This window comes from Meleagris gallopavo, chromosome 2, assembly GCF_905368555.1.
Source record: "Meleagris gallopavo chromosome 2, MGAL_WU_HG_1.1, whole genome shotgun sequence".
NCBI lineage: Eukaryota > Metazoa > Chordata > Aves > Galliformes > Phasianidae > Meleagris > Meleagris gallopavo.
The window spans coordinates 73114874-73136733 of NC_139405.1; the positions used below are offsets into that span (position 1 = coordinate 73114874).

General features: G+C 35.2%; 1 protein-coding gene across 6 annotated transcripts in view; it reads left to right on the top strand.

Annotated features, from left to right (window-relative positions):
* The window catches only part of EPHA7 (EPH receptor A7), a 169720-nt gene that overhangs the window by 51092 nt on the left and 96768 nt on the right, over positions 1-21860 (top strand). For all 6 annotated transcript variants that reach the window (XM_085217627.1, XM_085217626.1, XM_085217624.1 and 3 more), the window contains exons 4-5: positions 1448-1603; positions 2469-2804. In XM_085217627.1, coding sequence (XP_085073753.1) covers positions 1448-1603; positions 2469-2804 — 492 coding nt within the window. The remainder of the gene's footprint in view (positions 1-1447; positions 1604-2468; positions 2805-21860) is intronic.

Here is a 21860-nt window from a genome sequence, read left to right on the forward strand (position 1 = left end):
CTATACTGTGGTTCCAGTCCAAATGCTACTAAAGTCAAAGACTTTTCATTGTCTTCAGTGAGATTTAGATAAAGCTCATTGTTTTCATACTCTTTCCATCACTGCAGTACCAGATAACAGAAATAACTGCTCTAAATATCAGCATCTTCTGATACTTTGCACTTCTGTTCTGAGAAAACATCCAAGCAAATATGAATATAACCAAAGTAAATTCTCTCCCTCTGAATTCAGAATGACTATTTAACTAGCTTTAATATTTTGATACCCAATACTAAGTTTCACCCACAGTTCTTTACATACAAGTGGCGGCTTAGAAGACAGTTAGACTGTTTATGAAGGATGAGGAAAAAGAAACTGAATAAAATAGTGTGGTTATAAAATCTGCTGTTTTATTAGAAAGTTCTGGAATACTTCTGTTTTCTGGGTTATTTCTTGCTTGTTTGTTTGTTTGTTTTTAATGTTGGCAGTGCTTGTAAGTTTGCCCATAACCTCAATGCTGAAATGCTGTTTCCAATTTGAACACTGTGTGATCTCCACTTCCATCTTCCCCATCCCCAAAAGCTCATGTAGTTGAGCAGTTCTTAAACTGGCTTTCTGAGTTGTAGTCCTCAGCTTGAAAGTGTTGCAGGAGGTTTGCTTCATGGGTGTTTCTGCTTTGGGAACTGTGGCAGTAGCTGATAAAAATATTTCTAAATGTAAGTTCTGGGTTACCACACATTTTTACTTTCATGGGTTCACGGAACACAAAACAAAATATGAAATGATCTAACACGTGTATTTCCAATTGTCCATCTTCTAACCCATCCTTAGAAGTTTTGTTAATTTTGTTTCAGCCTAATTGTCTCGGTGAAACTGGAAAAAATATTTGTGCAACTCATGCTGTCTGCCCTCCTCCTTTTTCTGCTTGTTCCATACCAGCACCACCTGTCCAACAAGTGTTCACACCTCATTTTTTTCTGGGGATCAGGCTTTTCTGGTGGTTTATGGTTTCTTTGGGTTTCTCAGATCAGTAACTTCTGCTCCATTAATTCCAAATCAACTGATTCAGATACCAGAAACTCTTCAGTGGACTAAGCGAAGAGCTTCTCCAGTCTTTTTTCACTTATTTGAAGTACTGCAGGAAGTACTCCAGTTGTTTTGCACATTATTCTTCTCTTCTTTGGTGAAAAATGATGTCTGTTTTATTTCTGTGGCCTTCTGTGTTAAAACATTGTGCTGTGAACTGCTGGCATATTTGTAACATATGCTTGCATTCATAAAAATGCCACAAAAACATTAATAGCACCAACTTGAGAAAGAGGAATTGTGAGCGTATCTTGCTTTCATCACGGTAATAGAATGAGTAGTTTAGATGTTCACAGCAATGTGTACTAAGTACAACGGAGACAGAATAAAGATCACAATAGTAGTTATGCAAATCTAAGTTTTAACTTGTGTTCTTCTTTAGCTTGCGGACGTGGGTTCTACAAATCATCTTCACAAGATCTGCAGTGCTCCCGCTGCCCTACTCACAGCTTTTCTGACAAGGAAGGATCTTCAAGATGTGACTGTGAAGATAGCTATTACAGAGCGCCTTCTGATCCACCATATGTTGCATGCACAAGTGAGTCAGTTGTGAGTTTAATAGTAAAGGACATTGCTTAACCAACCAAGTGCCGTCATTTATAGCTAGTAGTTTCGGTTGACTTTTTCTGTATTTGCAAAGTACATTTGCAACAGTAAATGAAACTGAAAGGCAGAGGGGGAAGAAATTGACAGTGAATATGGAATGAGCAAAAATGTAATTTTCACATTTGCTTGATATAATATTGGAAAATATTGCATGTGGGTAAGTGTGTAACTCTTAATGGAATACACCTATACTTTCCCCATGGCTTTAAAACTGATGCTGGTTATGTATTTTGTATGATATAATATCAAAATGAATAACATGAAAAATAGAAAGTAGTCTATGTAGATTTGAGTTTTAATTGAAAAATGATTGGATCTGGCTTAATCTTGCAACTGCAGATAGACTAGCCTGCACAGATAGGTGGTTCAAATAGTGGAAGTCTGCTAAATCCAAAATAGCACCAGATACACTGTAAATCATACCGCAGCTCATAACAAAGAATTACCATGCTGATGCTATATGTTTAGAAGAAAGAAACAATTCCCATACTAGGAAAACTATAAAAGGCAACCTTTAAGGTACATTAACCAATCCTTTTAATTGCACAGAAGAGAAACAGCTCGAGTCAGTTGCAGTAAATACACAGACAATTGTTAGCCTGATGCCTTAATGGAAAATAAATAAAGCTCTTGCCAAGTGAGTTCAAGGAAGCTTTTATGGAGCTTGTTGTAAAAAATAATGAAATGTTTATGTGGAGAAAAATGCTTCAACTATTTTCTGTCTTAGTAATTAGAATGCTAGCTACATGTCCCACTATGGTTCTGTGCCTTTATGCTGGACTTTTTTTGTTACACAGGACCTCCATCTGCACCACAGAACCTCATTTTCAACATCAACCAGACAACCGTGAGTTTAGAGTGGAGTCCTCCTGCTGACAATGGGGGAAGAAATGATGTGACCTACCGCATTTTGTGCAAGAGGTGCAGCTGGGAGCAGGGTGAATGTGTTCCTTGTGGGAGTAACATCGGATATATGCCCCAGCAATCTGGATTAGTAGATAACTATGTCACTGTCATGGACCTGCTAGCTCATGCTAACTACACATTTGAAGTTGAAGCTGTGAATGGGGTGTCTGACTTGAGTCGTTCCCAGAGGCTTTTTGCAGCTGTCAGTATTACCACTGGTCAAGCAGGTAAGATTTTATCATTCGTATGAAGTGTGAGACTAAGAGAAACTGGGCACATGCAAATCATAGATGCGGTAAATCAGGAGCATGTTTGGTGCATTTGGGCTCATTCATCCTTTCGCTTTGCCAACTCCTTAATTTGAGTTTATACTATTTCTTGGTGATCTCTTCTGTTTATTGGCTTCAGGATTGCTTTCAGAAAACTGCATGAAAATCTTACAGAGGACATAATTTTTTTATTAAATATTTTTATTATTTAATTTTCTTTATTCAACTTTAATATAAAATAGATTTTTTAAATTCTTCAATTTTTTTTTATTTATTACATCATTGTATGTTATTCCCTAGTATTTGAAGAAAAAGTAAATATGACAGTCTTATGCAGGCTTCCTTTCTGAATATTTTAAACCTGTATAGGTGTCCCAGGTCATTAGAAATTGATTTGGATATGTTACGGTGTTTTTGGTGTTCATGTTTTCCCTCAGGATTACATTTCTAATTTATTTTATGTGTCCAAATATCTGATTATGAGATTCAGTGAGAATGTGATGGTTAGTCTTTGTTTCTTCTTCTTATCATAATCTGACAGGTGAAATGTCAGGGAAAATAAAATCAAACTAGCGTATCACCCCAGGGGGAACAGGGCTTTGGTTGTCTGTATACTCAGTGAAAAAACAGGATTCTCAGATTTGGGACTCTGAAATTGTAAGTTATTTCTTAATAAAAAAGCATAGGCCTCTGAATCTACAGTATATCACAAACACCAACTTTTTATATTCTTTTATCTTAAACCAAACATTAATTGCCAGATCGATCTGTCAAAGAAGTGCCTTAAAAATGATATGAATAACTGATGTTTGCTATAAGAACAGCTAATCAGTGTTTTAAAGAATATTTCATACTTATATCTTGGAGGAAATTTTTATTTTGGTCAAATTATTCCCTTTTTTTAATCATATATAATTTCAGGTAGAATTATTCCCTTATACTATTGCTTGATACTGAAGACAAAATTACCATACATTTTCACTGCTTGTTCATTGCTCCATGAACAATCAGGGAAAACTCTAGTTATTTAGTTAATTTACACTTTAAAGATGGTAATTTAAAAAAAGACAAGAAATTTTACTTCACTTCCTCTTCCCCACTCCTCATCCACAAACCTAGGATGGTTTTTATGTAGTTATTAAAGTTAATCTGGAATGTTTTCGGGATATTTAAATTCCCTGTACTGCTTCCCTGCATAGTAAATCCACATTTCATATAATTTTGGAATCAATTCTGTGACCGAAAGATTTGCTCTCTGTATTAATTTAGTTTTTTGGGGTTCCGTTTGCACACGGAGAACTTACTCTGAAACTATTATTGTTCCACAGATTATATTATTTTAGCATCTTGTCTTTTCATCTTTAAAATAATTATTTGTAATTCTTCAAGGATTCTTTTAAAGCTGAAGTTTTGTCTGTTTGGCATTTCTGAGTATCATAATTTAGAAGCTTCCAGTTGGGCATATAGAAAGAATATACATAAGAAACAGATTTTGAAAAACAAACAAACAAAAAACAACAAAAAAAGGCTCTCTTTGTTACAGTTTTCTCCATCTGTAAGATGAAGGTAACCCTTATCTTCTTTTATCAAGCATTTCAAGATCCTCCGATTAAAAGTGGCATGAAAATGAAGCCCATTTCACCAGAATTACAAAACTCATGTTAAAGAAAATAGTCTTTCAGAAAAAAAAAAAAAAAGGATTCACAAAAAGGAAAGACCTCTTTCGCATTATTTTTACAACTGCATATTGTGGATCCTAATTCTGATTTCTTTGATTTCTCAAGGAGGAAAATATTTTAGGTGGAACAGATTGATGACTATAATTGAACAGAAAGAGGCTGGTTGCTCAAAGGAGACTGCTATGCTTCTGTGCTATTTTATTTTACCATGGAGAGAAGGAAAATGTTGGATTTATTTATAGCCGAGTAAACTAGGATTCATGCAGCTTTCATTTGTTACTATGTGACTGCTCTCTACTTTTGGCAAAAAGGACTTTTTCTATGCCCATATTGCTTTTTATGTGTGTAAATGTGTCTAACTAAACCTTCCTCACATCTTATTGTGCTAGCACCATAGGTGGCTATATATAATTACTGAGTTCACCAATTGCACGGAGGCTTGCAGTGAGATTTTCCTTTAGCAGTTTTGTTTTAATTGAATTGAACCTTTCTGGTCGTATTCACAAAATTCAGATAATTTTGTAATGATAATGGGAAACTATTGATAAAATAATGGGATTTGGAGATACATTTAGTGTTTTTTTCACCTGCATATAAAAAGCCTCAGATGTGGCTGAGGGAACATGTCACAGAAGATATCCAGGTGGTTGATTAAAAAAAAATAAGCTATTTATATTTGTGAAAATAGCATAATAAATTGAGTACAAGTGGGAAGGTAGCATTTCACACTGCTCATGTATGTACATGTGACCCAGTGCTGTTCATTCCCTGTTTTAACACCGTTCTGACCAGGCTATCAGTTGTCCTATGAAGTATTTTTTACACTGCAGACATGAAACATGAAGCTTTCTAGTTCACTCTGTTTTTAGTTTGTTTGCTTTTGTTTACATTTTTTAACAAAAGCATGAAAGAACTGAACCAGAATCACATGTAAAAGATGAAGTACACTTATTTTCCCAGGAGTAAACCAGCTTGTTTCATATCTTGCCTATCCAGCATCATATAAAGATTACAAGATATCATCCCTGCATTACAAGCTGGTCTATGTGAACTCATGCATCCTTGTAGAATTCAGATTTAAATGTGACTAAGCCCTAGATACAATAGAGGAATGTACTGAAGAGCTGCAGATGGCAAATAGCTGACAACCACAACCTTTGCAAGCTTATTGAATGGTTGCTTACTGAAGATAAAATTTGCTACTCCCCTAATAGGATATTTGGTTTCAGGTGGTACTGGAAGTTCCTTTTGATCATTCAAATTCCTTTTTAAACTTTATACTTTTTTCCATACATCTGTCAAAAGGCTAGTGGAACTGGTTAGGCTTTATGGCAGATGAATATTTGTCAGATTTTGGCACTTACACAACTTCAAACTGTGAAAAAAATATGAGTTTCAACAGTAATTGTATCTTTTGCAAAGATACTATGTATTTAAAACTATCCTTCTACATCCATTCCTTTGAAGTCTATCTAAGTGGACAATGGATGGATCTCTGGTAATGAATGGGATTCGTCCAACTTACCTTGATTCTGTAAAAATTAAAATGTATTGGATGATTGCCACCATTCATAAGTGTTTGAGAAAATTTAAGCATCTGTCCTGATCCAGTTTGAGTTGTCTTTATAATCACTGGAAGGAAAAAAGCATATCCAAGGGAACACACATCATGTCTTACTACTGTAAGCAAACATGACAAATGAAAGTTAAAATGTAATGCTCATGTCTGCTCCTAAACATGCTCTTTGTCCTCATGAAGGGTGCATTTCCTAATGCTTGCTCCTTCACAGCAGGAGAAGAATTCCCTACAACACTTTTAGTTTATGCTGCCCCTCCTGATGCATTTGATGCTGACAACTTAGAGTGGTTAAAAAACATGATTCAGTTCCATAATTAAGACATGGTCTTAAAAATCATTGTTTTTTAGTAAGAGTTTATTTCTTATATGCTGATTTGTTTTCTCTTTTTTAGACCTCATAGAGTTCATATTTTCTGACCTTTTTTACAAGAAGCAGATTCTACACCTCACACAGCTGAATGAATGAATGAATGAATGAATAAATAAAAGTCTTTCAAAGTTGTGTTATCCCAGCAACTTGAAAGGAAAAACATTATATACTATAAAATCAGAACGATTAGCAGCAGAACCATTGATTTACATGGCAAGAAGAAATGAATGAAAACACAACAGAAAAAAAGCCATCCCTTGTGTTAAGCTGTGATAGTTTCTGCCTTTCTTAGACACTCAGATACTTCAGAATTCTTGCTGAAGGAGAGATGTTCTGAATTCTCTGTTACTCTCCATTCCCCTTTGCTTATTGCTGCTCATTGTTTTCCTCTTCTTTTCTTCTGTATGGATTTTTTCCAGCTCTCAGTTACCGTCATTCATTTTTGGAAGTTTCTTCTTTCATAGTCTCCACACTGTTGACCATCTGTTTGCTTCCTGTTCCTTGTCTTAAACCTGACTTTTATTTAGCAATGAGCTGTCTCCCAGCAGAGGCAACAATCAAGAAGATTTGTGGCTGTGCCTTTCCCAGTCTCTTCGACCTCACTAGTTTTCTCTCCATTCCCCAGATCATTATAATGTCTTCTCATTCTGCCTGTAAGTTGTTTTTATCTACTTTCATCAGTATCTTTCATCCAGTGGTCACATCTGGTGATACTTGACTATTTACTATTATTATTTACTATTATTACACTATTATAAGTAGCTTCATTGTTCAACTGGTCACTTCTGGTATATTTTCCCATTTAAACTACCTTCCTTTGGGTTCAAGTTTCTTTTGGTTTTCTGCTGGTGACTTTGCTTTCTGAGCACTGCTTCATCATGTAGCCTTCAACTGCTGATCAACTTTCCCACACTGGTATGAATATATTATAGACATCAAGACAGTGCTTCATTTAAGAACAATTGCAGATATAAATATATATATAGTTTACTAAATGTATTCGACCTTTGAGCTGAGAGAACTATTTCCTGTAGAAGGGTGCTTCTGAAAACTAATTTTTCCTAATTCCTTGTGTTAAATTTTGGTTCTCAAAAACATTGTATGCTACAGTGGCTGTTATTTGGGCTCCCATTTTGCTTTGTTTATTTAATGGGAGTTACAAAGATGATGGCGCTTATTATTATTTAAGATATCTTCTAATCTGTTTTAACTTTTCTTCTGGACCAGTAGGCAGACAGCATGGTGCTTTTGTAAATGTTCTACACACCATGGCCACCAACTTAAAAGCGTAAAACCAGAACAAAAATGAATATCATAGTTACTATTCCTCTAGTTTTTATATATCATATCAATACATTTTAAAAATGTATTGACTTATTTCTGTAGGAGTAAGACTGCCTATGGGTCTCAAATCACCTTACTGCAGACTAATATTGCAGATGTTTTGACAGAAGGTAGTAACTGAATTTATAACAGAATTAAGGTGATGGATAAAAACTTGATTATGAGTTCCAGTGTCTGTATAGCAAATACTATCAGACTGTTGAGAGCAATTTTTTCATTCACTGATTGTATCAGGTCATATTTAATGCGGTGAAATCCACAAGGTTATAGAGATATTGTACAACTATTAGATTGAGTATTATTGTAAGATCAGTGCTAAAAATAAATTATTATATTTTTAAGGAGTTTCACAAAGGAGGAATCAACTTACAGACTATAATGTAATTTGGCAATATGATACTTATGGCAATATTGTACTTATATGAAGCAACATAACAAGCAGTATGATTTTTTATGGGTTTGTTTGTTAGGAGTTGTTTTTTTGTTTGGTTGTTGTTTTTATTTTTGGATACTCCTGAATAGTCTATTGCTGGTATTTACATTTTTTCTAATATATTTAGGTTTAACTTGTTCTAATATTTTTCACTGAAAGATAGGAGAGAAAGCAAGAAAGCAGATATTAGCTGTGTTGCTTAGGGTCTGATCCTGCACCGCTGAAGTCAATGGAAGTTTTGTCATTGACTTCAGTAGGAGCAGGATTTGAACCTCATGCTCTGTCAGAACACACAGGAACCAAAGCAGTGAACAGTATGTCATCCTGAAAAAAAAACTTCATACCACATTTTGACTGTAACTGTAGCACATCAGTCTGTAGCTGAATGTCATTTGAATTTTTTATTCAAGTATACTGGAAATATGATTTGTTTTTCAAATGTGTATAATAACTCCACTCTCCAGCTTTATCATAAAAGTTTTTTAGAAACAGGTGTAAGTGTTTTGGTTTTGTTTGTTTGTTTGTTTGTTTTTGCCAAGAAAATTAGAAAGTTTTTCTAATAGAAATGATATGAATTTTACATTTAGAAATAAACATAATAAGAATCCAAACTGGAGTTTTCAGCTAGATGAGGTAAAGCTTCAGCTTCACACAGCCCAAGTTCTGTATTAGATGTAGTCAGAATGAGCTGGTAGGTATGTTAAATATTTGGCTGCAACCTGCTGAGAGCAGCCTGACAGCCACAGGGCACATTCAGTTCAGTGCACTAAACTAATGAAACAGCAGACTATGACACCACAGTCAAACATGCACTACTAAAGCAGACTTCCACCAGTTACACAACAAATAACTATGTACATGAGGAAGAAAAGGAGTGATATGAAGTACAGTCTAACCAAGTAGAGATTTGTTTGCCAATGTAAGAAATATGAAGAGAGTTTTTGTTCTAACATTGCAAATGTAGACTGAACATCTCCCCAGATGCTTCTGAGTTATGCTAATTGTCTTCTTAAAAATAGTAGTGAAAATCTAAGTCTGACTCTGAAAAGAAAAATCAGTGTGATAGCATCACATTTTCTACGATACTTTTCAGAAAGCTTTGTGAAATAGAAGAGCTTTGCTTCTGACTTCTAGATGGGTTTTAGCCCCTCACATCTTTCACTTCATCCAGTTACATTGCATCTCATGATCATAGGTTCTTTTACAGTGAGTGGAAACTAAATAATCTTTGAGCTTTATTACACAATTTGAGGACTCATAGTTCTCTAAAGACTTTTAAGACTTTCAAGATATATGCAGTGCGAAGAAAAGAAATTGTATGATAAATTTATACATGGTGGTGCATAGTGAAGCTAGTTATTTCTTGAGTAAAGAAGAAGAGCCATGGACTTATGATTCTGGCAGCAGAATTATATCTCCAGATCTTCCTTTTCCATTTCCTTTGTTATCTGTATTATGGTATCTGGATGGAGGATCTAGCTTAGCACTGAACTCTCATCAGTAGTATTTCATGACCTCAATGTAATTTGTTTGGTTTATTAGCCAACTATTATCCAAAATAATTTTATTGATGATTATGAAAGGTAGTTAATTAACTGTTCTAAAACAGAATATAATTTTATAGGAATTTTCATAGGAATTTGTTTTAGTTAAAAATACTGGGATGATTATTTTTAGATCTAAGAAAAAAAAAGAGAATGACGGTGGAGAAACTGACAAAAAGAAAAGCCAAGTAATCCTGTCATAAATTTTCTCAAATATTTGTTTAGTTTGTTTGGTGGAGCTTCTTGTTTCTCATTTGAAGCTAATAGTGACACATAATTTGCTTTGTACATAGGGAGGCATAGGGAGGATTTGATTTTCAGTATTTACAAAATAGATTTAAACTCCTTCAATGAACAAAATTGTGGTATCAGTATGTCAGAATATTGCTCACTGTTTAATCTAACAAAAAAGCCCACTGCTCATGAGTTCTAACATCTTCAGTACAGTGTAATTTATTATAAAGAACTTTCATCTATTATTTTGCCTAGAAAGAACAAAATTTTTAAAATTCACAGATTGTAGTTGTAGCAAAGTAAGACATTAGAAGTTTTGACTCTGAATTTCCTAATATTTGGTGGCTTCTTTCAGACCTGTTAAAGAATTAGAGTCCCCATACAAGTCCTTTCCAATGGGAAATGAACTCTACAGAAAGGCACTACTACAAATAAATAAATGCTATCATTACTGAAATCCTGATTGAGCTTATATGTAGTAAATTAAAAAATTCTTTAACTACTCTATAGAGTGAAACATTTCATGACAGCATGGCAATTAGCCAGCCCACTGTAATGATTCTTGTGAAAGATCTTTAAAAAAGGGAAGATTACTTATACAGGGAAAGCTAAAGAAGTTTCTCCATTAAGCTTAAATGATAGAATTAAGTGTGCAGCTTCTAGACGGACGAGATTGCTCACACTAGTGCCAGGTTAATTCCACCATTTAGTGTTGAAGTTCAATCTCATAATTAACTGTTTAGCATGAGGTGCCAAGTAGATTTGTCCAGCATTTTAAGACAGCGCATTTCTAGTACACTTTATATATGTGTTCTCATTAGAAATAGAGTCTGAGATTCTGCTGCTATTCTTTCACAACAGATCATATTTTATTCAGCTTACTATTTGTTATTTGTTGCATGTGGCAGCAAGCCTGTTTTTATTTAGGAAGAGAAACATTGTTTTGTCTAAACAGGTCCATAGGTGAAAAAAATAAATCTCTCCTTTCTGGTCCATGGCTTTCTAGCAGTTTAGGGAATATTGATGTCCCAGTAATGGATGGTTCACTTCTTGGCAGGCAAAAGTGAAAAGCTGAGCTGGGACGGGGAGCTAGTACAAAATAAAGGTCTGTGAAGAGCTGGGCTTGATCCTTCTGTTGCAAGTGGAGTAAAGTAAAAAAGAGACCTAATAGCATAATAGCCATTGTAGACTTAGCAGCAGAGAGATCTCCTTCGGTAGCAGTAGATTCTCCTGGTTCTAGAATAGTCCAGGCAATTGATAACATTGAACAATTTTTCTGTCTCTGATGTTGTGCTGCCGTGTGTAATTTCTTTGAGTTTGCTTATGGTAGAACCAGCTCTAGCTCCATAGGGTATATTCCTATTTGTACAGTTATATCTACTACTCTTTAGTGTATAGTCAGAATATATAATTGTGTCTATTTTTAGAGGAAATTCTTCAGAGTGAGCAATTCTTAATTATCCATAACATGTCGACATCAGATAATTAGTCTCCCAATTTATTGAGGAAACCATGGTTGAAGGCTGCAAATAGACAACAATAAAGGAGTTATCTTGAGTTCAGTAGTTAATGTTGAGATAGGAGATGCTGATTATCTTTTTCTTTGCTTTGTTAGTGATGAATGGAAACAAATTTGATGCAGACAGCAATCTGGTGGAATGATGCAGAGCTATCTATGAAAACATCTGTACTAATCCACCAATGCAGTAAATTATAGCTACAAGCAAAAGACATTGATCCAAGAGGATCATTAACAGCTTTAACCAACTGATCCAAGTAATAGGGTAAATGAGAGAACATTATCAAGATCTAACTTTTACAGTTGTCAACTACAATTGCTTAAACATGGTAACCACTTTCTCTCGATTTCAATCATTTTATGACTTAAGTTTAGTATATGCTATTGTGGGCAGCCAACAAGGATCAATTAAGTGGTAAACTGCACAGGAAAAAATCCATTTATAGTGCACTCCATTTACCAGGAGGTCAGTCACAAAGGGAGAGATAATTGCTGCAATCCAGCAAAATTAATTGGGGATGAGCCAGAAAGGATGATGTATGTTCTGTGACAATCTGCATGACAGAGATGTACGCACAAACCTGTAGCTGCTTGCCTTGTTGGTGACACAAGGACAAGAGAAGGAGACCTGTGAAAAACAATTAGCATGGCTTCAGAGTGAGCAATTCTTAATTATCCATAACATGTCGACATCAGATAATTAGTGTCCCAATTTTTAACAATATTTGGTCATTAACTACAGTAGGATAGAGAATATCAAGAACAGAGCCATTTGTCTGAGCTAAGAGTTACATAACTGTGTCAATATGTGAACATAAGTTAACTAAATCACGCTCATGATAATGACACAGAAATCTTCTTATTGTGCAACCAATATATATGCCCTAAATTTTAGCTTGTAACAAACTGTATGCTATGTTTACAAAAGGTAGCTTGTTAAGACTATAGTAGCAAGATACAAAATAAAGTGAGTTTCAATGACAACTTTAGTTTTAATTCTCAAACGCTGCTTTTTCATCAGTATACTCATTTTTTCAGGATAATCTACACAGAAGGCAGGATATGTCATATGACTTAAACCATTTTAGTATTAATGCTGATTTGGACAAGGTTATTTTTATCTCACTGTGTGAAGCTGTGTGAATGTGCTATCTGTGTATCTCTTTGGACTGTTTTATTTCAGCTCCTTTCAACAGTTTTTGACCAATTTTAACTATGTTTGAGAAAACGGTAGAAATCTTAAAATCCTATGTGAAATGAACAGTGCAGTGAAGACCTGCACCCTACTGAATGAGCTAAATTCTGTGTCAGACATGAGAGGATCTCCATGAAACACAGAAAACTGTTAGAAAACTATTCACAAAACTGCTGGTATTTTTTAATGTTAATGAAAGAAATCTTTGAAGTGCAGAATGGGCTGTTTCTTATCTTTCTTCTTGTTCTTGCTATACACAGGCAGAATGAGTGAGAGGAAAAGGGAGAGAAATGCTCACACTTACACAAGCTCACATACATGTACACACATACATACATACATGTAGCTTAGTCTTTTTTTTTAATTATTTCCCCTAGCCTGTTAGTGTATTTTCCAGATTTTTTAAGTCAGATCTCACTTCCTTTGAGCTGAGATGTAAGACCCATTCCTGCTCCTGTAACTCTTAGCTTTTCTTTTTAAGGATGATTCTCCTAAACTTTTACATATGCTTCAAGAGCTTGTTGTACAGGATTGTCCACTGAACCCAGGGTTTCCACTTGCATGCATTTACAGTGGCAGACCTTTCAGTTTCTGTATCTCCTTTCTCAGACCTGCTGATGGATGTGTCTAACATCTCTTCTGACAGTCTCTGTCTGTCATCTGAGAGTGTGTATTTTTTAAGTACCCCATTTCCTAATGTGTCATGGAGCGCTCATTTTTCTCCATCGCACCCAAACTCCTTTCAGACAATAGCAGCTGAATCAGCAGGCTAGATTCAAAGCTAGTAAGCCCTGATATTTATATGGAGAAATACCTTTTACTTCATTAAAGTCTATTTGAATTCATAGACCTTCCAATCAAACCTGTGAAATGAGGAATTCAGTGCTGATATTTCAGAACCAATGCTCTAATGATCTTTCTCTGTGGACCTCCTGTGGAATTATTCTATATATTCACTTATATAGATGAAATCAGAATTTCACTCTTAGTTCTAATTTTTCATATTTCGGTTTAACTAGAAACAAAGAAGGGAAAGTGCCATTGCTTCTTGTATAGCGTAGGGTAAATTATATGAAGTATTTTAGGGCTAAACATTCTGCTCTTTGATGTTGGCATTAAACATTAGCATTTAAATCTTTGGTGGATATTTACATTGCTGTACTCAGTGGAGATTGATAGGTTTCTTTAGGGAGTGATTTGGAACAGAAGCCAAATTTAGGAATTCTGCATTGACTCAGCTTTCATTACAGAAAAAGCTTTACATTACCTTCCCTATTTAGTCACCTAAATTAACTGCAAAAGTTAGATGACATGAATGCCCTCTTTTTCCCACTCCTCATATATGCAGATGTTAATTTCTGCCTCAGTGTTAACAGTAAGTATTTGCATGCTTTTCTTTAATTAAAAAAAAAATACTTAGCAAGAAAGCAAATTTAAATATAATTGCTTGCCTTCAGGACTCTAAGATTCTTTAAAAAATAATCTGTTAGTTCTTTTAACAATTCATGTTATTAAGACTGATCCCTCTTACCAGCGACAGAATTAAATGAGACATTTAGTGAGGATATGCACATATAGGGATATTTCATTTGATTAGTTTACAACACTAATGCTAAATCTGTTTCTGAAATGTAAAATATTTATTCTATACATTCTTCTTACTTTAATGCCAGCTAAGAACCCCCATTAGGTGGGTTCCAGATGCCTTACGTTTTATCTTACCTATGGTAATGCAGCGATGACCACCCATCAGCATTATATACATTTATGTAGGCAATAAACTAATTCAGCCATGCAGTGGCACACTATAATTACAAACAGATAACCTTTCATGAACAATAAATTAGAATAAGTGAACTCCTCCAACATTCTCCTGGGAACACTTTCTCAACCTTTGCCTTAGAAGGTAGTCCAGGCTTACAGAATATTATCACAGTCATAATGCTTTGGAGGGTAATTTCTAGATGCCAAAGAAGAAACTACCTCTTCACATCTTTGCTGACTACAGCAGAAGTAAAGGATGGAGGTGATCTTTCAGGCAGAAAAGTCTCATCTCACTTACCAGCTTATAGATCAAAACCCAGAGTTCAAATGCTCCTTGGATACGAGCAGACAGGCAGTGAAAGCCTAAAGAAGCCAACATACATTCCCTGTTTACAAAATCCTTGCCTACGTGATTTGATTCATTGCAGGGCTGATTCTTGCAATGTTATATTTATCTCCCAAAACACTCTCCAGTCTGAGGCTGCCACTGGAGAAAAGTCTTGGTCCATTCTAAGTGCTGACTCATGCCTGAGCATTATCTGGCAGGGAGTACCTGAGCCCCAACTGAGCCCAACTGGTTAAGTATGCAATTGTACAGATAGGGTGGACAAGCCTGTGCGCATACCCCATTCTCAGTTCAACCATAGTTTTGTTTCATAGATTAAATTCATTAAGATTTCTAGTCTGTATTTTTAGATTAAGAGGTCTATAAAATTTAATAGTAATAGGCTGTTCTGAAAGTGACAAAACTATGGAAAAAATCACTAAAAACTCCTTTGCTACAGGAAATAACATAGCTGCCAACTACGGTGAAGATGGTGAAAGGATACCATGCCCATCTTGGTTGCACTATCATATAAACTCCTCAAATACAGTATGGTTCCCAAGACTGGGAACAATAATGTCCAGTTTCATAAATTCTGTTTTGAATTATGTATATGGTTTTCATTGTGCTCTGAAAAATGGTTTCAGTTTGGACTTAATATTGTTGAAGTTTACAACAATATGAATTTTCATTTAAGTTTTCATTTCCACAACTCACTATAAAACCTAGGGTAGGGAAAAATATTCGAAGTACACAGAAAATAGGCTAGAACTTATTTACGAAACATTCAGAACTGTTGTTTCAAAATGTGGGAAAAATTTAAGTATATTTTGAGGCGATTAAATTAAAGGAAGATTTCAAGAACTGTCTTATTCTCTGACTCAAAGGAAGTGGTAGTTTTTTTCTTTAAACCTGGCAGGTTTCTATGGCCTTTATAATGGCTGTTTACTGTGATTAAAAATAAAAGGGACAGAACAAATTTTCTTCTCATTTAACATCCAGTGAAAAGTCAGAATTCCCTTAATATCACAACCTAGGGAGTTAACGAATGTATAAAAACACACAGAGAGAAGAGTAATTATTCAACTATCCATTTCCACAGATTTTGCATCCAAAGTAAGATAGTTTTGACATTTTCTATGAAGTCTGGAAAATGCTTACCTATGGAAATAGCTCTTTTTTTTTTTTTTTTTTCCAAGTATGGAATACTTAGGAATTTGCACTAGCAAGCAAAAATAAATAAATAAATAAAACAACCCTGACTTCATTCTCTATTTTTTTCTGCATTTAGAAATGCAATTAGTTGAATGTTTTTGACTTAATCAGTACATCTCAAGGGGACATTTGGTGTAAAAGGAGTGCAGCTTGACCCCTGTAGCTGTAGAAAGTAAAAGTCAGTGATCTCCATTAGACTGTATATCCCGCTGGGTAGTATCACTTGCCCTTTTGTTATTGTAAGCTCTTTCTGTTACTTTTACTGTTTAAATAAATATATTGAAGTTAAAGAGTTAATGACAAATTCAGGAAGTCTTGTCTTAATGGTGATGAAGTGAGACGCATTTTGTGCCATTCAGTGTACACAATTTATAACCCTGTTTGATTACCGCAGCATGTCCTCCATCTATAAGTATTGCACCCAGGGGGCTAGTCAACTTATTAATTCATCACTTGCTGCCTTTTATGGTTGCAGTGCTCCTTTATGGGATAGAAGCAGAGAGGTCTAGTAATCCAAAAACTGCCAGCTGACTGTTTTCACTCTAGTTGACCCTTTGTCTGCAATCACAATGATTATAACTTCTGTGAGGGTTCCTCTTTCTTAAAGGCTGAGGTCTCATGTTTTGTTTTAGGATTGGAACAATGCAGCAAAGCCACACTCAGCAGCCACGAGTGCTGCAAATTGCAAGGAGGAAAGGCCTTCCACAAGCTAATCTGTAGCTTTTCTCTAAGTTCCTTTTGATTTATCTGTCACCTGATACATCAGCAATGAATAATTTTCATGGAAGGTGCACTTTAATTACCTTCCCATTTGACTAGCATTATCATGCCCTATCTCGGTAATTAATCTCACGAAGTATCCAATTTCAGTCTTTATTGCTGGCAGGCAGGCCTTCTGAATTATATGTGCTTGAATGGGCATTGGGTCTGTTGTTAAACCAAATAGGCCATGAAACAAATTTTGGGTCTCTGTCTGTTTTTTTCTTTTCCTTTTTTTTTTTTGTTGTTGTGGTGGTGGTTTGACTGCTTTGGTTGACACAGTTGAGATTTGCACAGCATAGAGTGGGAAAGAACACTGGTAGAAAATAGCGGCTGATACGATGGTAAAGTAGCACAGCTCATAGAAGTCAATCAATCAGTCTCTGAAGAAATAGTTAATAGTATGTGAAACTAGGTAATGAAAATAATAATTTTTCAATTTTGAATAATGTGTAGATTTTACAATATGAACTCTATTTGCCAAAGTTACTTTGTAGAACTGATGCATTCCTCCCAAAATCAGATTAGGAATTTGGAAATGTATTCAGTTCTCCATTTTGTTGCTCTGTGGATGAAAGGTAGACTTTTAAAAATGTACTGTTGAGGTACAATCATAGAATCATAGTAACACCGAGGTTGGAAAAAGCCTCCAAAATAATCCGGTCTGAGTGTCCACCAATATCTCCCCACTAAACCATGTCCCTTAGTACAACACCTAAATGTTCCTTGTACACCTCCAGGGATGGTGACTCCACCATCTCCCTGGATAGCCCATTCCAGCACCTGATCTCTCTTTTGGAGGAGAAATTTTTCCTAATATCCAACCTGAATCTCCCCTGGTGCAACTTGAGGCCATTTCCTCTATTCCTATTTCTAGTTTCATGGCAGAAGAGGCTAACTCCCACTTCACCACAATCTCTCTCTGGGTAGTTGTAGAGATCAATAAGGTCACTCCTGAGCCTCCTCTTGTCCAGACTGAACAATCCCGTTTCCCTCAGATGCTTTTCATAGGACTTAGGCTCCAAACCCCCCACCAGCCTCAATGCCGTTTTCTGAACATGTTAATGTTCTGCTACTACAGATTAAATAACTTGGTAATAAATTTGTGGGAGAGGTTATTCTTTTTGTTTATACTTGTCTTGTTAAAAATGGTGGAGAGTTAAGGTATTTGAAAAGCTGAAGAAAAGCAGCCTTCTTGGGTGAAAATAAATAATAATATAGCAAGAATCTTTCATTAAGACGCACTGTGTCTATTTTCAAAATTTCTTTTAATTTTCCTGGAAGAGTATTCTGTTTCCTCTCAATTTCTTTCCTACTCAATAGAGAAAAGCTTCAACAGGTTAAATTTTACAAAAATTTACAGAGAAACGTCTTTCCTCAAACACAGTTGAGAATTCCATGCAATTTTTCACAAGCCCATTTCCTAGAGTATAGAAATAAATATACACACTTCATTTCTGAAGCTGATAAAAATGTATATGTTAGTTAAATTTTGTTTGTTGAATATGGAACAGAATTGCCAAATTAATTTTCTAATGCAATTAAAAATGCAAAAATTTGTGAGGAAAATTATTAAATCTTAGGATTGTAGGGTCCTACTTTTCTGTCATCAGTTTAAATTAGCCAAAACAATCTGTTTGATACCCTTAATAAAACCCCTTGAAATAAGCAGCTTTAATAGAGCACAATTGAACTTGTAGAACTGCTTTGTCTTTATTGTTTCCAGAACTTTTTTAATATCAAAACTTGATTATCTGGTGGAAAATTATATTCCTATTTAATGGAGAGTTATTGTTTTAATCAGAAATTTTCCACATGAGAAAATTTGGTAGGTTCACGTCATGCTTAGGAATTTTTTAAGAGAAAAAATCTGAAAATATTTAGCTGGGTGAAAAGCGGAGGCAACAGTGCTTGCCATATAATTCTCACTTCTACTACTTTGAACTTCAGAAAATGAAAACAATGAACAGTATTGAGATTGATTCTGGAACACAGAAACTTTCACCTTTATGTCACCAATTTAAATTCAGTCAACCCAAGCAGTGAACAGAAATTGTTACTATATGAAAGTTGTTTGTGAATTGTGTGGAATTTAGATGATGATCTCAGTTCAATTTCTTTTTCATAAACATCATCATAAGCAGTGCTTCTGGCAGTCACCCAGAGAAGAAGGTAAGATTAAAGGAGCGTAACCTAGTAAACTTTTCACTCCTGATCATAATCCCTTCAGGTGAAAATAGTGGCTGGAGAATTTTATGTTGCTGATGTGAGTTGTATACTTATTCTCTGGATAAAGAGAAAACTTTAGTAGTTTATTCTTTAAATATCATATTTTAATTAATTTGAATCCTTAGAGTCAGATACTGTCTCAGTGTACTAGAACAATGATTCCCTGTCTCACAGATTGTCTTGCAGCTTAAATTACATTCAAACCAAAACACTGTTCTCTGAATACTGAAAAAAAAAAAAAAAAAAATTTCCTTGTTTATTGAAGTTTTTTTTGTTTGTTTGTTTTTTAAGCAGATTTACCAAATGATAAACTGATCTCTTCAGTTTCGCCTGCAGTTTGCCAGGAAATAACATATTTTAGTACTCAAAGAATGGCTCCTGCCGTATGTTAGACTTCTACATTGCTAGTATAATAATTGCTTTCAGATGCAGGATTATAAAAAGCCTTGAAAAAAAGAAAATAGAGTGGACTTTATTAAAGTATGGTCATTAGCAGAGCATGAGGAATCTTTGCTAACCTGCTAAGCTTTAGCTTAGCATTTTGAAAGATTATTTAAGGTAATGTACAGCAGTTCTATCAGTTGAGGAGAAGATGGTCTACTGGCTAAGGCACTCGACTGGGGCTCTGTAGATTCATGATAAATTGCACAGTCTGTCCCATAGGCACCTTGTGTTACTTTGGATAAATGACTTAATTTCTTCATTCTGCAGTTCTTCAAGAGAAGAATGAGGATAATGGGACTTTCTTGCATCAAAGCAGCATTGTTTAGAGTAATCCATTAGTGAGATGTGTAGATGCTATTTTCTAGTAGCTATAGAAGCTCTAAGATAGTTTAAAGTTATCAATCTTCCTGTATTTTTTTTACTTTTCTTGTTAAAATGCATAACAGAAATAAGGCCTGTTTTCATTAATCTAGAGCTATTGGTCTTCTTTCTTCAGAAATGTTCAAATTCTTCTAGACTTGAATACCTGCAACCCACCCTTAACAGACTTTTTTGTCCCACTGTATTTTCCCCCAAAAATGTAAAAGATGAGGGAGTGTAAACATAATGAGTCCAGTCTATCATCAGCTTCATAAGAAACTTGAAAATAAAGTAGTTCTTTTGGGGAATACACTCAGTAACTACTGGTGTTGTATGTGAAAGAGAAATAAATCTCATGAAAAACCTCCAAGTTCTCAGCCAGAGAGTAGATAGCAGCACTAGCTCTTAAAAATGTTTTAACAATATATTGGCTTATTAAAAAATCCTGAGCTTGTGACCCTTCTGAAATAGTATGTTCTTGCTGGAACTTTGCTTTTAATTGCAAACAATTGTGTCATTTTTGGCAGGGTAGCCACTGTGAATTTTTATAGTGTTCTAGGTAAGTTTCCATGGGACAAAAACAGGTCTTTAATATAGCTGCTTTTAAACAGTATCATTGATGCATTCCCCCATTCCCTAATGGCACCTGGGAAGATCTGGTTCTTGTTGTTATTAATAAGCTGTTCACTCAGTACCCTAAAATAACAATCACATTAAAGTTTTCTTTCATGACTTACGTTTTTTCTCACCCCTCAACTCCAAATGAAACAAGTAGTTGTATGGAGACCAACACCATTGCTCTTTATGAATTTTAAAATCACAGAATGGCTTGGGTTGGAAGGGACCTTTAAGATGATCTAGTTTCAATCACCTAGTGTGGTCAGGGTTACCACACAGTAAATCAGGCTCTAGGTCAGATTGCCCCATTGAACCTGGCCTGGAACTCCTCCAGGGATGAGGCATCCACAACTTCTCTGGGCAACCTGTTCCAGTGCCTCACCACCCTCTGAGTAAAGAATTTCTGCCTAACATCTAGTCTAAATCTTCCCCTCTTATGTTTTGAAAACATTCCCTCTTGTCCTACCACTTCTAGACCCTGTAAAAAGTCAGTCTTTCTCTCTCTTATAAGTTCCCTTCAAGTACTGGAAGGGCACAAAGAGGTCTCCTCGGAGACTTCTCTTCTCCAAGCTAAACAAGCACAACTCTCTCAACCTTTCTTCACAGCAGAGGTGCTCCAGTTCTCTGATCATCTTTGTGGCCATCCTCTGGATCATTCCAACAGCTTGTCATCCCTCCTGTACTGGTGACCCCAGGCCTGGACACAGTACTTCACTGTACTTTAGTGTGGAAAGATCTTCAGGTGTTTTCTGTTGGAAAAGTTGTAAAACTTAGGTGCCACATTTCCGCCACATTACTACAATATTAAAGCTGAAGAAGTTATTTACATATAGCTAAGTTTTTTAGGTTCTGTGATAATGGCCAAGGGCAGACACTTCTATTAATTAATGTAGTTCATATTCTAATAAAGCAGTTAGGGTTTGTTTGAAATAAAGTTTCTGAAACAGAAAGAATAGAACTTAATAGTTCAGTAAATACTATATATTCTGAATTTTTACCACTGCACTGAGAAAATAGAGCAAACTCATTATTTTTTAAAAAGAAGACAGAAATTGAGGCCTCTTTATCTTTTCCTGTGCAGCAAAAGAATGTATTCATTTTAATGTAATGCCATAATGCACTACCAAACTGTCGTATTTCTAAATATGAGCCATACATCATGACAGAGCAGAACAATATATTTTGTACCAGAGCAGTTCTATTAGAGAAGATGAAAATGTGTTAATCGTACCTCGATCATCAGGGATCTATATGGATTTGCATTACTTTTCTAACCTTGAAGTGAGTAGGTGATACTGTTTTTAAGTTTTTTAAAAACCGTTCAACTACAAATATTAATTTCAGTTTGAAAATATTATTCATGACTTCATAGATGTCTAAGGGTTAATTCTGTGTTCATAATT